The 18,398-nt window shown below is 35.5% G+C and overlaps 2 protein-coding genes across 2 annotated transcripts in view; one reads left to right on the forward strand and one right to left on the reverse strand.

Annotated features, from left to right (window-relative positions):
- Positions 1-1,042, forward strand: part of LOC135074026 (aminopeptidase N-like) — a 13,979-nt gene extending 12,937 nt beyond the window's left edge. Inside the window, exons 12-13 of the mRNA XM_063968331.1 lie at positions 121-211; positions 529-1,042. Of these exons, the coding sequence (XP_063824401.1) occupies positions 121-211; positions 529-636 (199 nt within the window). The 3' untranslated portion in view covers positions 637-1,042. The remainder of the gene's footprint in view (positions 1-120; positions 212-528) is intronic.
- LOC135074025 (membrane alanyl aminopeptidase-like) lies at positions 1,035-16,716 on the reverse strand. Its single transcript, XM_063968330.1, has 14 exons — positions 16,073-16,716; positions 9,605-9,757; positions 8,850-9,134; positions 7,428-7,608; positions 6,787-7,067; positions 6,360-6,534; positions 5,598-5,784; positions 5,408-5,511; positions 5,117-5,311; positions 4,278-4,465; positions 3,716-3,892; positions 3,153-3,299; positions 2,928-3,006; positions 1,035-2,709 (listed from the first exon to the last, which is right to left on the reverse strand). The coding sequence occupies exons 1-14, from the start codon at positions 16,606-16,608 to the stop codon at positions 2,497-2,499; spliced, it is 2,901 nt and encodes a 966-aa protein (XP_063824400.1). The 5' UTR covers positions 16,609-16,716; the 3' UTR covers positions 1,035-2,496.
- Positions 16,717-18,398: the final 1,682 nt, after the last annotated feature.

Raw genomic sequence — 18,398 nt, forward strand, 5'->3', positions numbered from 1 at the left:
ATTTGTTGAAGTATGCCTAATTATTATTATTGTCATTTGTTATTATTTTTCTATTTAAAACTGTAATTTGAGATTAAAATTAATGCAATTTTTGTTATTGAATTTTTTTCTTTCTTTCAGTCGAAGAGAAAACCATTTCATATACAAAATCCCCAGAGGAGAGCCAAGGCCTGAAAATTATACTATGACCACTCCGGATCCAATTACTGTGGTATGTGATAAAGTATTTTTTTTAAAGATCTGGTGATGAAATAATTAGGCTGAGTTGCACCACCTTATTATAACCGTAACTTTAACAATAACCGGTGCTTTTTGTATGGAGTTTGAGATATGTCAAACATTTGTCAAAGTTAAAATAAAATGGTGCAATCCAGCCTAAGACTCAGAGTTTAATAACTCTCTTTTAAATACGGTAGGAAGTATCCCATTTTAAAAACACTAAATTAAATCACAAAAAATATAATCGCACTTCTTTTGTGTGTTTTTTAAATTCGTGTATTTTCTTAACATTCTTAATTTTTTTTACAGTCTACCGAAAAAAGCGCACTGACAGATGCGCACAAGGGATCCGCGGAGTCGCCTTTCGTTTGTTTTTATTTGTTATCGTTATCTGTACTAGCTATGCTGTTTAGTTGAAATATTTTTTGTTAAAACTTTATTATTATTGTATTTTAACTGGTAAAATAGGTACGGTACATTAAAACACTTAAATAAAAAACAAATATTAATGTCTTGATGTTCTGTAGAGAAAAGAGAAAGACTGATCTCGTTTGTTTTGGATTTAATGACGGTTACTATTTATTTCTGCAAAATACTTATTACTTCTTGTTTCCACGTTGCTTTTTGTTTACGTTACAGTATTTTTTATATGAAAGTTACATTCCCTTTCATCACATTTTAAAACTAATAATAGATATTTGAATGAGAATAATGATATTGTTTTATAGTTGTCATATTTATTATCTTACTGCCCTGTATATTCTAGTCATAATGTCATTGAATATTATATTTTGACACAGTAAATAAAAAATGTATTTATTGTCTTAGTCTAATTTATTATGTTTTTAAATAACATTTATGTAATATGTACACATTACATCTTTTTTAATAAGTTTTACATCCCAACTAATATTATAAATGCGAAAGTAACTCTGTCTGTCTGTCTGTCTGTTACGCTTTCCCGCTTAAACCTCGCAACCGATTTTGATGAAATTTGGCATAGAGATAGTTTGAGTCCCGGGAAAGAACATAGGATAGTTTTTATCCCGGTTTTTGAAACAGGGACGCGCGCGATAAAGTTTTTCTGTGACAGACAAAATTCCACGCGGGCGAAGCCGCGGGCGGAAAGCTAGTTTATAATAAACTTAAATGTTAAGGATAAATTAAAAATAAAAACATGAAACATTGTGCCTTAATTATAACTTATTTAACGTTATAAGCTTTGATAAAATTTAATATAAACCAATTTTAACTTAATAATTAATAAATTAAACCGCATTTGAAGCAAGAGGACGCGTTTGCTCCAAATCCAGTGTAACTATAATTAAATTACTAATTTTCCTACGTCTAAATATTTTAATTATCATAAGACTATGAGTGAAAATGCAGTAAAAAACCTTATCCTATAAGAATATTCAATACTGTTTTAACTCTATATTATTGATATTAAGGAATAATGTATAATTATAATAATTAAAATAATAAATTATTAAGTAACGATTACAATATTTCTTAATTTTATATATTTCACTTTGTGCAATTTTCATACAACTCAATCACTCTACATAAACAATTAATATTTTAAGGATTATTATATTTTTATGTGAATAATAATATTTTAAAATAACAATAACATTTTCTTACATTATAATATAGTTGCATATTCAATAATAATAATAATAATTAAAAAAACAAATCAAACATTTCTGTTACATTATGCGTAACAGAATGTGACCATACTCCATTTTAGGTTGCAAAAAAGGACCCAAAAAACTCACTAAGAAACGAAATATACTATCAAAAAGATAGTATTAGGTTTCAATCTCACTTAGTATAACGATACGTACTTGTATAAACCCACAACCGTTTTAAAATATCTAAATCCATTAAACTCTATATCATAATTTTTTAGTAAAATTAATTAATAACCCATGTACATAAGGTGTAAAACCTACCATATTAATATACGCATGATTATAAAAATAAACATAAATCTCAAAGAGAATACTATTACTATAAACTCTTAAAAATATTTCCTAATTACTAATAAATATTTTAACACAACGACTCTACGGCATCGTTGTTCTTTAAATTAACTCGCCTAGTACATAATATTACAAGTAGCCTAAGCGCAGACCAACGATTTTTATTTGGCCGATAGTTGGGCCGAAACTGCACATTTCCATACATGCCCAATGCCCATACTGATCAACTGCCCGACTAAACTATCAGCCGACGAAAAATCGATGGTCTGCGCCTAGGCTAAGTGTATTGTAGCTAGTGATTGAACAACGTCAATACAACCGTTATACAGACTAACAACATGGATAGAGCTGCGGTAGTGGCGTCATTCTCATCGATCCACTCGTAGACGAAGTCTCTGTACCTGTTGTCCCACTGCAGGTTCTCTTGCACCAACTGGTTGAACCTCTGTGCTACTGCTTCAGACGAGCCAAGACTGTTGAGCTGGCCGAACACCCATGTTTGGTACTAGTAACAAATAAATAAATAAATTATAATGAGCGGCTGCTAATAATGATTCTAAAAAAATTTTTCTCATGACTTGAAGTTGAAAGCTTCCCTTTGAGAAGCCCGTAAAATTAGGAAAGTTTCCTTTTGGACTATTACAATACATCAACTGAATTGATCCAATATAGGAAACAAAATTATTGGAATACCTATGATACATTTATCTTTTTGTTACTTACGTCAGTAGCTAGACCTGGATCCACCATGTTTTCCGCTAGAACGAAAATGACTTCTTCCAGTTTTTTCTCCCCACCATATCTGAAAAATCAACGAGATTATGATTAGCCCACATATTTAGCTTGTTACATTTTTAGACTACAAGTAACTCCAAAGGGTCCTTAGATGAAGAGACTTCTTCCGAGTTTTATCCTGTGACAATAATCCGAACAAATAATAAAACTTACCTCTGCCTTATTGCACCCGTATTCTGTATTATGAACTGTAATGCGTTGAAAGCATTATCTTGGCTTGAGGTGACGACCGCCTTGAATATCCTGACTCTTTCCTCCACGCTGTACGGACTGTTTGCTGCCACTGTCTCAGCGAGCAGCCTGGAAAAAAAATCTTATGAATATAAAGTTTCGGGGAATCCTAGAATTCTGAGCGGACCCACTGATAAAATACAATTAAGAAGCCCTTGTTGATTGACGATGATCTTATCTTTGTGACTACTAAAGTAACTCTCCAACCACGTTTGGTTACCATCGCTGCAACTCCTGTGTAACCATAGACAGCTGAGTATGACCGCCAATAAATCCGACCAGTGAAGGCCAAGTTTGACACGGGGAAAATAAACAGTCACTGGAAACGCAACGACGTCAAAACTTTCATCATCATCATTATTTCAGCCATAGGACGTTCCACTGCTGAACATAGGCCTCCCCCAATGATATCCATGTTGACTGGTTGGTAGTGGTCTGCGTCCAGCGCCTTCTTGCTACCTTTAGTAAGTAAGTAAGTAACTCACCCGTTAATAAAGCCTCCGTCCTGGGAACAACCAAAAGACTCCAGGATGACCAATCGCTCGTACATCGTGGTCTCGATCTCAAGACGGGCCCTGAGAGCGTCTATGACTTCATTACCGCCTTCCTTCACCATTGTGCAGAATACCGCGGGCCGAATATCGTGAGGAATATTCGGATTTCTAGAAGCAAATAATGTCAATGTCAGGAAGTTAAAATTGAACTAGAGAAATAATTTCAGAGTTGTGATTAGATTTCCCTGAATTACAGGTTTTCAATGCTTATTGTAATGATAAAATGTAATAATAATGCAATAGCTAGACTCTCTTTTGTATATGTCATGGGCTGATCGTTGGATTGGTCTCATCATGATGTGCCCGGGCATATAGTGACACGCCGACACTTCATGATCTGCCCATGTTCCAGCCATATCATCCAAAGCTTAACGTTTGACGATTTGCCAGCGATATTTGGGCATAACAAAATCAAAGTATGTATTACCATAGAGTGCCATAGAGTTTAATTTTTTTCTTGAGACGATTCTAACAATCATTTGTGGTAACTTACACAGTAGGCTCGGCAGCATTCGGGTCATAGAACCAGTCAACAGCTGCAGCTATGCATGGGTCATAGCCGGCGCGGCAGGCGTGGTCCATCACGATGCCGCGCGTCAGAGAGTCCATGGCTGGCTCAGTTAAGTCTGGTTTGAAGCCGAGCTCGTTCTCTATAGCTCCAATGGTTCGTCGCACCAATCTCTGGAAAATGTTAACAGGTTAGGGCTCGTTTCCACGTCAATCAAGTTTTGCGGAATTCAGTATTTCAGTATCCCGCAAAACTGTCTTGTGGACACACATAATTTGAAATCGAAAAACCAACCGTTCGTGGTTTTTAGCGGGAGACTGCAAACGGTATATTCGTGTGAACGTTAATATTAAAACACGTATTACTAAACGGAATCCTGTAAAAAACGGGATCTCTCCGTGGAAACGAGCCCATAAAGTCCTTGGTCAGATTCTCTGCGCAATCTTAGGTAATTTTTTTTAAAAGAAAGCAATTAAAATAAAATGATTTAAATTAAATCCTAGGCTGATTTTCAAAGTCAAAGTCAAAATGTGTTTATTGCATTTCATGAATGTTTACAAGATGTGGTTATCATATTATCCAGTACATCATGTTACCCATTTAGGCTTAGCAATTAAATGATTGATTTAGTAATCAACGTGTAACGGATACAAAAATATTTTTAATTTAAGTTTAAGTCACTGAAGTAGGTACTCGTTTAGGCTGTAGTAGCATTTTTTTATTAGTAGGTTCTTTAGGTCTCTGATGAATATTTTTTTATTTGTTTCTTTTCTTAATACTATTGGTAGTTTATTGAATATTCTTATTGCAGATTGTTTTCTTACCAAGTATATGTCCGGGTCCAAGTCTTCATCATCAGCCACCATTGCCAATAATCGTTTCTGGATGAACTCCATATTCCTGATAAAGGCTCTCCATACCGCATAGTTTGTTTCATGCTCCATCGTTAAGACCAGTTGCAGTGCTAGATCGTATCCAAGTAAGCCACCTCTTGCTAAATTGAGTGAGTCATCGATCAACTGTAAAGAGAAAATTTTTGGGACATGAGTTATTATCAAGTTTACAAGATCTGAACTGTAAAATCTTAAATTAAATTCCAATGTATATTTACTTACAGTGGCTCTGTTCAAAGGATGTATTTCTTCTCTACGCTCAGGGTCTTCAAGAGCCATTTGTAATCTTTCCATAAGATCATTATCATACCAAACGCGGTAGTATCCTGTAATAAAATTCATACATTAAATAAAAATGATGCTTTTTCCATTAGCTGCCTAAAGATCTGATAGATATTGTTCTAAATCTCACCTCGTCCTTGGATATTGTAAATCACCCAATCTTCTTCACCACCAATTTCGATATTGTGAGAAAACGTGGCCACATCCAGAATCATAAATGGATGAACATTGTCAAAATTCCTATCAATACTCCTCGTAAACGTCAGCGGAATTTGGAATGTTTGAGGTACTGCTGGTGTATTAAATTGGAAATGTTGCTGGAGACAAAAATGGTTTTAGATTAGTGAGTGAAAACCCGGAAAGCGCATCTTGGTACGGTTACCCACAAGGTGGACCGACGACATCATAAAGGTAGCAGGAAGGCGCTGGACGCAGGCCGCTACCAACCGGGCAGCATTGAAAGCATTGGGAGAGGCATGTTCAGCAGTGGACGTCCTATGGCTAAGATGATGATGATGAGCGAAAAACCAAGTTGTACATGATCATGAGGATTTTAAATTAGAACAACTGACAGACTTGGCTGGGTTCCACCATGTTACTTTAACTTTAATAAACGCCAAAAGTCTGTCAAACTCCATACAAAAAACAACGGTTATGGTTTTAGTCACGATAAAAAGAAGGTGGTGCAACTCAGCCTAAAACTGTTGCACGCTAAGCGACTACAGATGACCGTAGTTATACAACTGGTTCGTAATGTAATGCCATGGTTCTCCGAGTAAGAAATCACTTAGGAGAACCAGCATCATCAATAGGCTCGGTTCAGAATAGTACCTAATTAAAACTCTCATTCATTTTTTAAAGAAAGATAAAGAGGTAAAACCTGACCACAAACCTGGTTTAAAGTCAATCCTCCTTGTGTGATGTGAACACGGACGACTGGATAGCCTGGGGAGGTGATGTATGGCTCTAGGAACTCCTCTATGTCTCCTATGATTCGGTCTGGGTGCGACGCCCACTGACTGTTTATAGCGTCTATGAAGTTCAAAGTGTTCACAGTTTGAAGCGACCTGCAAAAATCATGTTTGATAACAACTAACAGTTTTTTCAATAGTGCTACTATAGGTAGCTAGCTTAAGAGCTCAGTCAGTGCCTGGGGTATGGGAGAGGCACGGGAGGGTGTTTTTGAGACGTCAACGTCAGCGAGACTTCAGATATGCTTCAAATTGTATGTTTTGTCAGGTCAAAGATTTAAGCGCTGGATCTATTGAATTGCTATATCATTTAGAGAGAAGTGTGACACATCTACGTGAATTACATACCTGCTGATGAAGAGTCCTCTTGCGGCGACTTGTATGAAATCTGTGTCGGCATTACTAAGCACAAGTCTTAACATAGACATAATCGCTGGAGCTTTGTACTCGATAAGACCATATATTTTTTGTCTGACATCATCTTCTTCTATTATAAGTTCGTCAGGTTGAAGAACCAAAGCGGTGGTGGTGTAGCCATCACGAAGCAAGCTCTCTTGTATCACGTCAGCCACAAACATGGTGTCGACGTCCAAAAGAGTGTCATCCTCTCCATTCGGGTTAGTTTCAAGCTGAAAATTTAAATAAGACGTAAGTTATCAGCTATATTTTTATCGTCAAATAGTGATTGGAAAGTTTTTACTCTCAAATTCATCAATGCCTCCAGAATATGGGGCCTCGTAATACTGTTTAACTAAAGTCTAACTAACTTTGCTTATTTGTAAGAATTATCAATGTTACGCGTGACATCCACTTTAACTCCACGTGAATTCAATTCTCAGTATTAACTCAGGCAACGTGGTCACATAAATTTTGACTAACCATTTGACTCTGTCTGCATTTCCACATAATACACAATTCAAGAAGAAAGAAAAATGTTTATTCAGTGACGGACACTAGTCTAAAACAGGATTGCAACAGAATCTACTCACATCTTTAACGGCTTCGTATGCAGCATAAGTGCCTATACCAGTGAGAACCCAGTTGTGGATCCAGTTTTCTGGGTATAGCACGTAGCCGAACCACTGTCGCGACATTGCCTCCGCGATGGCCACCAACCCAATCTTCCGTTGCATTACCGAGTGAGTTATAGGCATTAAGACGTAGGGTTCCCTGATAAAAACGCATTAGTTTTAAAATATTGTTTACCAGATTTTAAAAATGCAGTTCCTAACTTTTGTTTGAACCATTCTTAAAACTTTAGCTCTCTTTAGAGCATTCATTTTTAATTTCCTTCCCTCTAGCTTCATGGTTCTAGACAGACTAACCTGTACTTGGGATCAATTTAAATTGCACACACATTTTTAAAACATATTATAATAATCTTTGATATCTAGGCCAGTAGAATAAGACATGAAAATCAATTAAATCGGAAATAATTCCTACAAAAGGTTTTATTGTTTTAATGGCTTCATTTGTTGCTTTTCAAGACTATGTAGGTTTTCGACTTCGACGGAGTTGTGCTTAAGTGATGGAGCTCCTCGAATTGCGGTTTTACGGTTATACCGTGTAAAGGATTTGCACTATGAAAAACTGATCTTCATGACGATTAAAGGGCATTTAATCCTACATTGAATAAGACCAAATTCATATTTATTATTTTGGATAAACCGTTCTCGTGCCTATCTTCGAAAAATTAGAAAATATACGTATATTTAATGACCCTCTCTACGTCCAATGGCTCGTCACCCGCAGGCTCCCACCATAACCAGCGTAGTCCTGTCAAGCGTAGCAAGTTGGATTCGCCTATCCTTATTCATCCCAGCCGTTCCTTTACTACGGTTGTTGCACCTGTTCCTTGCACTCTCTTGAACGACTCTGTGTTATCTACTGTGGCTGCCTCTCTTCCTTGCACCCTCCTGCACGATTGTGTTGCCTAGTCTTAGGTATAAGTTGACTTTTTGAGTCGAACCAGGTATGGTTCGACTCAAAAAATCAACAACAACAAGTTCATATTAAAGTGCTGAAGAGTTTGTTTGTTTGAGCGCACTAATCTCAGAAACTACTGGTTTGATGGTAAAACCGCAAAAATGGCCCTTTCGGGCTGCCCCACCACTTAAGCACAACTCCGCCGAAGACGAAAATCTAGGATAGTATTAATGGGAAACAAATGAAGCCATTAAAACAATAAAATAAAGAATTTATAGGATAAAAGTATAGGAATTATTTCCGATTTAAAATCTAATTCTACTGGCCTAATCTAAATCTAATTCTAATCCTATTTATTTCCAGTTTTATGACGACATACGATTATGGTTGTGTGTTTCGGATGGCACTTCAATCCTTCGGTCCATGTAAAACGCCTATAGTTATTCTGAACACCAAGGTTGCTATTTATTTAATTTTAAACTTACCAGATACCAACAATGGAGAGTGAGTACCAACTATTCGCAACATCGGGAATGGCTATCACATTCATTGTTGCGGCTTGATTAACGACAATTTCGAAGTAATTCTTCTGAGTCCACTCATTTAGCCAGGTCATGAAGGAGTTGATAGCTACAGACGCTCGGTCCTGGCTAGTCACGCCAGGTCTTGCTATCAAGGAGACTCCAGCGATCGGGGTGTTGATTGGATTGTAGTTGTGAGCAATCATACCCCAAAGGTGGGGTGGCCCTTGCAGAGGACGGAACTGATTCCTGAAATAAAGAAGAAAGTTTATAAAGCCTGGTCCGTGAGCACGTAGAATTTTGTCCAATGACCCCAAGCTACCCATACTTATCGCTCGCCCGTAATTATGTTGCTGTCGCGCTCGCACACTCACTGCGGGCGCGCGTCGCACAGTCGCGACAACATTTGTGTCTTCTTCCCATAATACTTAAATTATTATCTATTATGATAATTTATTATTTTGTTTGAGAAAAAATATTAAGAGATGCTAAAAGATTATCTTTTGTTTTGAGTAGCCAATGCCAACTTTTTTGATGATGTTAAGATGAGGATCAGCATCCTAAATAAAGGCGTCTTTCTCAAAAACTTCTCTACTCCAACTTTTGGCACTTTTGGTGACAGAATGGTCCTCACATCGGACTTTATTATACTTATACATAATTATTCTTTAGTTCACTGATCATACCTCAATAATTTTGCAACGCATAAAATTACTCACGGATTATTTTCTTCAGGCAAAGAGTTGGAAAGTATGACAGGATAGTCAACACCATTGATAGCGAATGATATGGTGGATGCTTCAGTCAGCTCGTCGATACACGGGAACACACGTCTTGCATAGGTCGGGTGCAAGTTCATAGCCAAGTAGTTGCTGAAAGAAAACACAAAATTGTATATTATTTTGCAAAACAAACAGATCCTTAAAAAAAAACATCCGATTTTATCAATTTGTATTCCGTGGTGTATAAGGTGTTTAGAGGTAACATTAAGGAGTATATAATTCTACTGCTGAAACTTTCTAATACCATTATCTGAAAAAACACAACTTTGTTTTCATAATTTAGTTTAAGTAAGACAAAGAGAGGATGGTCTTAAGGCTTGGTATTTCTGCTAAAGTAGGTATTTCGCGCTGTCTAAATCTGCGCGCGCAATTCTTCGCCGAAGACAGCGCGCCAAATAGCTCTCGCGGCTACACAGTATAGAAATACGCAGTTTAGAAATACGCAGTTGGTTAGGTTAGGTTGACTTCCTTCCGTTCAAGCGTCACACTCACAGCACTTTCTAATACAAATCATATCCAAGTGATACAAATTAAAACAACTTTCAAAATTTTTGGGAACATATTTTAGAATCGAATAAATATAGAATATAACTGCCAAAGTAAACACGGTTCAAAAAGGCGTGGCGTCACCCGACCTTCCGGAAGTTCCGCGCCGGCTAAAAGAATTTCAAGATTACGTCACCCGACCTATCGGTAGATCCTCGGGAGCTTGAGCGATTGGAAAAACATTTTATGATCAGTTACTCGTAGTAGCGATTATTTAGAGCTTGGATAATAAATTATAGTTGTTGCAATTCACAAAGCTTTGCATGTGGTTAATTACATTAATCAGTACACGCATCAATTTTGTTCAGTCTTTTTGTTTATTAATAAATAAAAATATCATACTAAAATTGCATACATATTTGTTTGTATTGGTCTGGGTGTTTTTTTCCATAATTTATGTATAACGTATGTACGGGGCTCTGTATCGAAAATCACTATGAGCAATAAGCATCACACACGGTTACCTGGAGTGCATTACCGCAGCAACATTTTTATAAATGTTGTGCTTTAGAGAGTCGAGAGTATAGCAGATAATTAGTCCATCGTGAGCAGAAATTTGTCCACTAATAGCAAAATTCGTTCAAATTATAGTTTTAAAGTTATTAGGAAAAAACAGATTTTGCTGGGGTAACGTTTCAAACATTACCCTGGCAAAATTTTTTTTTGAAAGTCGTTCTATCCCGGAACCAAATACATGGATAGATAGCTCTTGTTGCGTAGTAATTTGTCCACAAATAGCAAAATTTATTCGTGTTCCGGTTCTTAAGTTATTTAGAATTTTGCTGGGGTAATGTTTTGTGATGTCCCAGATCTCGTAAATGGCTCAACGCAGAAGTTTGAAAAAAATACCAATGATAGACCTTGATATGTCCAAATTAGTTCAAATATTAGTCATTGATTTGAATGATAAACACCAGTGTAATTAAAAGATTTCGAAAATCAGATAAAACGGATTTGTGAGTAAACCAGTACTCTTACAATCGAATAAAAAGGTGTAGCATGTACCCTTGGTACACTTTTATAACCACAGTAAATATAAATGATGTGGCTTTGCGCAAAAGAGAGATTTCAAGAAATCTAATTTATTTTAACAGTCTACTTTCGTGGCCGAATACGCGATTCCCTTATAACAAGGGAACATGGCATACAATGGACAAATTAAAATGTTCCTTGAATAAGCTATCCTGTTAATTTCAGCTTTATTTTATGACTTATAAGAAAGTTATCGAACTGCAAAAAAATATCAGGAATTCTTCTATAAGCCGACCAAATTATAAAGGTTACAAAAAAGCGACCGTTCCATACATAAGGCTTGCCATCTTAAATGAACGGTATAATATCGAGGTTTCGTCAGTACAGTTGCGAACAAAGGTGTTTGTGTAGTGTAATTGAGTTGAGAGGTCAGATTATTGAAATAATAAAACGAACATTTTATTTTTTAAATACATTTTAAAAATAATTTACATTACAGATAACAATGAGAGGATGACATTGCAAGGTGGTGCCAGTCCAGTCTTAAATCCGTTGATATATGCTGCATCTGCCATGTTTTTGGCTAAAAGATTCTTCTATCTTGCAGTTTAGACTTTTATTACAGACCTCAGACAGTATTTTTGGAAAACTTTTACGCATGGTGGAGGAAGGGACGCTCTAGAGACTCAAGTCTAGAAGGAGTCACATGAACTCCAAGATTTAAATCCGTTGACATCTGCTGCATCTGCAATCTTTTTGGCTAGAAGATTCTTCTATCTTGCAGCTTAGACCTTTAGCTACAGACCTTAGACAGTATTTTTGAAACATTCTTACGCATGGTGGAGGAAGGGACGCTCTAGAGCAGTGGTTCTTAACCGGTGGTCCGCGGACCACTGGTGGTCCCTGGAGGCATTCCAAGTGGTCCACGATGTGCACTTGCACACCTTGGTCAAAACCACTTTTAACTGATTTTTGCAGTCAAACTGGTTTTGACCGATTATGAGGTGGTCCCTGACAAGACAGAAATTTGGTAAAATGGTCCCTCATGACTTAAAGGTTAAGAACCACTGCTCTAGAGACTCAAAACTACAAGGATACACATGAACTCCAGTTTTAAATCCGTTGATAACTGCTGCATCTGCCATGTTTTTGGCTATACGATTCTTCTATCTTACGGCTTAGACCTTTAGCTACAGACCTTAGATAGTATTTTTGTGAAAATTCTTACGCATGGTGGAGGAAGGGACACTCTAGACACTCAAGTCTACAAGGAGTTACATCAACTCCAGTTTTAAATCCGTTGACATCTGCTGCATCTGCCATCTTTTTGGTTAGAAGATTCTTCCATCTTGCAGCGTAGACCTTTAGCTACAGACCTTAGACAGTATTTTTGTGAAAATTCTTACGCGTGGTGGAGGAAGGGACGCTCTAGACACTCAAGTCTACAAGGAGTCACATGAACTCCAGTTTTAAATCCGTTGACATCTGCTGCATCTGCCATCTTTTTGGCTTGAAGATTCTTCTATCTTACAGCTTAGACCTTTAGCTACAGACCTTAGACAGTATTTTTTATTATTTACTAGCTGACCCGGCGAACTTTGTTCCGCCTTAATGGCAATAAATAAGCAGACTTTTTTTTTTATTTCGAACGGAATAAAAAGTATCCTATGTCCTTCTCCTGGCTCTAAACTACCTCCCTGACAATTTTCAGCTAAATCGGTTCAGCCGTTCTTGAGTTATAAGTGGTGTAACTAACACGACTTTCTTTTATATATATATAAGATATAAGATATAAGATATAAGATTTGTGTCAGTGTGCTCTTCTAAAGAGTGTAAGTCGATTGTATGTAGGTACTATTAAAATGTAATTTTAACTCATTGGTTTTGTCTCATATTTGAGGAATGTACTATGTATCATGAGTAGAGTCTTCGTTTAAAAGGATGCGAACGATTTAAATTTCAATAGGTAGACAAAATTGATAATTTTTAATTATCAAAAATTTAAGCTTTCTCCAGTAACACTGATATTATTATACTGTAACTCATCAAAGTCATCATTGTCAAAAATATTGACAAATCGCGAACTGTCACGGCCAAAAAACTGACACGCGTCCGTCCTCCGTAAGCGCCACCGCGCGACTGATTGAGATTGTCCAAGCCGTCATGGACGATTTTTTCCACATTTTTTAACATAGTAACTAAATAAGACGCAATATAAAAATTTCATCCGTTAAAAGCCCTCAAGTTATTTCTGAACTTTAGTTTAGTAAAAGATTTAGAATCTCAAATCGCTTATTTTAAAAATAAAACCATAAATAGAAAACGAATAGAGGTAACTTTGGGAATATATTCTATCGAGTCAACTTCATCAAATCGTGTTTCCATCCGTTAATAGCCCTAGAAAATATCCTCAACTATGCCCAATAAAAATCTTAGCCTTTAATTTTACTGTTTAGTACCTCAAAAATGAAAAATGAAAACCTCATTTTCGCCATTTTCTCTGCTACCCGGCCTTAAAGATAAATTTTAGAGGATGTAAACTTTTGATTTCTTTACATTTCAAGGGTTGTGTGATTCTTTTTAGACATTTCCAAATTTTCCATTTAGAAATATAACTGCATTCAAAGATTTCGAAAAAATTGCTTGTCACACCCGGGAATCGAACCAACTAAAATCTGTTAAAAATTACACCCTGTATTTTTATTACATCGATCGTTAGGGTTAAGTATAAGGATGAAATCTCTCTAACAAACTTAATAAATCAAATGAAAGGAAAACCATGAAATCTTGAATTATTTTAATTATGTTACAGAAAATTTTATGGTATGGTAGTGAATTTTCGAAAAAAAATCGAAATTCTTTGAATGCAGATCTCTTTCTTTTCAAAAATAAAGGAATGTTTTCTTTCAGTAAAATTTTCTATCTACAGTATTAAGAGTTCCAGTAGGCCAAGATGCGCGCCGTGATTTATTTATTTATTTATTTATTGTTTAAGATTTACCAACAACATATCAATTTACATGCATCGTTACATTATTAGAAAGCTAGAATCTAAAAGATATGCTGTATTTACAGGTAAATACAGCATTCAAAGAAAATAAGCTTGCCGACAGAAAAAAAAGAACAGATTTTAACCAATTAATCTAGGTAGTTACACATAGAAGAGAAAAAAAAACAATTTTTAACAAAACAATCCAAATAGTTAAATTAATAATAACTCAGTAAAAATAAAATTTGGCAACAGTTCCCTATTTAGCCATTAGCTATCACACAACTTCAAGTAGCTCATGCATTTTATCTTGAATGAACGGTCTGAATCCAGGAAGAAGTGATAGGCGGTTATCACGCCATTTTATCGATTTTGCCCATATAAATTGACGTCGATAAAAGTTATCACGGCGCGCATCTTAGGCCTACAGGTGGCATTACAAAATTCCACCCTGTATATTATAGGAAATTGTTGATTACCTATAGTGTTTACTGTATTAATTGTATTTGTAAAACAAATAAAATAACCTCCTCCTTTTTGAAGTCGGTTAAAAATATAATAAATTAGGTCAAGGTCATCAAAATAAAGCCAGTAAATAGTATACCTATTTGGTGTGATTGTGATCACATAAAAAATTGTTTTTACAGTGTTCTTAATTCAAATAAGGAAGCAGCGTTGTTATAACTCAGTCTGTTTTATATAACGGATTTTTGTAACAACTTTAGTAAGTAGGATTTTTACTTATTTATTTGTGTTACAAATTCATGTGTATCATTTTTTCTAAAAAAAAAATGTATCAATTCGAGCCTGATAAGTTGATAGCAAGATTGGCATTATCAAAACTCTTAGAGATAAGTGTCCAGATGAAAATAAAGTTCCAAAATATAATCTTGGTTTTATGAAAGAACATAATAATATTTAAAACAACTTTATTCTATACCTAACCATGTAGGTTTGAAGCGAATTCCTAATAATAACACTAATGACTTTCTTGGGTTGTATGGTTTTTAGTAGCATTAAGAAATGTCATACACAATACTATTGAAAGTAGTTTTCATAAGTAATTATTTAATAAATTAATCTACTACTCTTATTATTGACGAAAACCGAAAATGTTTATCCCATCTCGCTCATTGAAATGGTACTGATAGCGCCACCTAGTGCTACCTTTAAGAAATACTTTTTGTTACACAGCGCCATTTTAAGGAGAAGCTTTAAACGAGATTATTCGATAACCAAACAGATGGTGCTAGGTTCTACTTAAAGCAGTGGAAGCTTAGTAAAAGAAAAATAAACTATTTTGGAAAATAACAGTAAATGTTCATAATTCTATTTTGTCATAATGTAATTGTAACTCACATAATTTCATTATGTATCTACATTTCTTTCACATTTTCCTTGAGATAAGGATGAAATGGTCAAAGCTTAAAAATCGTGATACTTACTCTACTATTCGTTATCGAATTCGTTCGTATTCGAAGAAAAAGCATTATTCGTTATTAAGCATTGTAAATAAATCTTTCAAAGTCCCGCTTAGTAAAGAATTGAATCTACTCGTATCAACCAAACCAACATCAAGACAAACGGACGTGCATCAGATTTTAATGAAAAATAACACCTATTACATTTTACAACTTAATGCAATAGTATTTAGCTTGATGTGTTAATATCGTCTGTACACTAAGCCTAGGTGCAGACCACCGACTTTTAGTTGGCCAATAGTTGGGTCGGGCTGTTAATCAGAATCAGTATGGAGTTGTATGAAAGTGCGCACATTACACTGATTTGGTATAATTATAATATTCTTCATACAAATTAGAATCAAGCCCAACTATCGGCCGCCTAAAAATCTTTAGTCTGCAGGGATTCTTAATGATTTAGGAAAGAACAAAACTTACTTTGCACCAGCGTAAGAACCAGAATATAATCCGAAACCTGGGTCCAGGTTCCCATTGAATTCTATCACAAATGAATACAGCGTTGCCATCACTCCTGTCTGTATTACCAAAAGCCCATCATCCTCAAAGAAGTTCGCTTCCATAAAGTTTGTTCCTCCGCCAACTGCGAAAACCACAGAAGTGACGTCCAAGTCACTAATATGGAATAAGATGTCATCTTCTCTTGTCGCCGCGTCAATGATATTCACAACAATAACCACTGAACCACTGAATACTCCGTTCGCTTCGTTTGGTTCCAATTGAACAGCATAACTTTGAACTACCATCCCAGGTCTTACAGATGCTCTTGCCAGAGCCCGGTCACTAACTTTAATATCACTCACTGTGTCGTTTTCTGTCCTTTCATCGTTGGTCACATTTTCACTGATATCTGCTACTACTATTTTTGGAAGTTCTTCATTTTTAAGTCCAATTGGCAGTGCGTTTGTTGAAATTAAAATTAAAGAGAAAATAAACAATATCGGTATATTACTCATGGTTGTAGGTCTACATAACACTGTGTGACCACGCCAATGGATGCCTGGGACGGCTACTACATGCTGCTTGGAAGACTACACTGAGAAAGTGAGATGTGGAAACAACGTATACATCAGATTAGGATAGAGATGATTTTGATGTCGTCTTATCATGGCACTCGAGATAATACAGTGAGTGACAAAAAACTGTACCCTGGAAAAATTTTGGAAACTATCACTTTTATTTTTTTAGCGATCTCAACGAAATCAGTTTTTTCAGAGAATTTAGATACTTTGGAAGTTATTTTTTTTAAATTGTAAATAAATTGAGAAACATTTGTTGTAAGTATACGTTTAAATTTTTTTAGTAGAGTGATGACATCATTCCGGAAATTATAAAATTGCGAATCGTTGAGATGTAATTCACTATCTCAACACCTAGTTATTAATATTATGTGACATCTAGTTATCGAACCAATTTCAGTTTAAAGTCTCTCCAAAAATACCCTTTTAAAAATATTTCAGGTAAAGTTTCTTGGCCAGCAGTGTAATAAAACTGTCGAATTCATCGATAAGTTTTTTACGTAGAATTGTTCTCGTGTTATCGAAGTGTGATCTCTGTGAATAGTGCAATAAGATATCTTATCTGATATGGGCAGGTACTTGATTGGTGAATCATCGTGAACTAGTCACAAATTTTAGTTAAAAAACGTATTTCTTTTTCATTTATAATATTTACAAACTGGTCATCAGAATAACCTCCTTAGTTTTAATATGGGAAGTGCGATTTTGATGATTAAAAGGCAGTTTTAGAATACAATTTCCCTAGTTTCCATGTGTCACCTCCAAGATCTTTACAGTTATCTTTAGTCTAGGCCGTAATATAGAAAATGTACTCATTTAATTAAATTATATTTAACTAGCTTTCCGCCCGCGGCTTCGGCCGCGTGGAATTTTGTCTGTCACAGAAAAACTTTATCGCGCGCGTCCCTGTTTCAAAAACCGGGATAAAAACTATCCTATGTTCTTTCCCGGGACTCAAACTATCTCTATGCCAAATTTCATCAAAATCGGTTGCGAGGTTTAAGCGGGAAAGCGTAACAGACAGACAGACAGACAGACAGACAGACAGACAGAGTTACTTTCGCATTTATAATATTAGTTAGGATTTAAAGTAGTGGTACAAATAAAACTTCTGTATAAACAACTGTGATATTATTATTTACAAATATAAATAACAATTAATTAACATTTTGTTCTTATTTAATGCACAACCTTTTAAAAGCAGTAGGTAGTAGTAGTGCTAATATTTCCTTGATATTAATCAGTAAATTCTGAATCAGTCTTAGAAGATATTTATACATAAAAATTGATTTATTTGTAAAGATTATACAAAAGTACAAAATATGGACTATAAGGTTGACAACGACTTAAATCCTAACATGTAACAATTAGGTAGAGTAGTTGTTACATTATATAACAACTTATAAACCTAACAGTAACACAGTAGACAATTTGACACCATACCCCCTATAATTCGAAACCATAACTTTTTTTAAAAGACCCTTCAATCTGGTCTTAAAAACGTAATTAATTTTAAATTACCTGTAAATTACGATTTTTGTTAGCATTGTAATTGTAAAAAGTAGTTTGATTGAGTTGACAAAATAGTGCCGTTACTTGCTTGTAGTGCCATACAAAATCTATAGAAGATTTTCGTTTTGACAGTTTTAAAAAGTTTAATTGATTGGGAAACCCTCCACTATAGTGGAGGAGGCTCATAGTCCAGCAGTGGACTGTAAAGGGCTGTT

This window comes from Ostrinia nubilalis, chromosome 8, assembly GCF_963855985.1.
Source record: "Ostrinia nubilalis chromosome 8, ilOstNubi1.1, whole genome shotgun sequence".
In the NCBI taxonomy this organism is placed as follows: domain Eukaryota; kingdom Metazoa; phylum Arthropoda; class Insecta; order Lepidoptera; family Crambidae; genus Ostrinia; species Ostrinia nubilalis.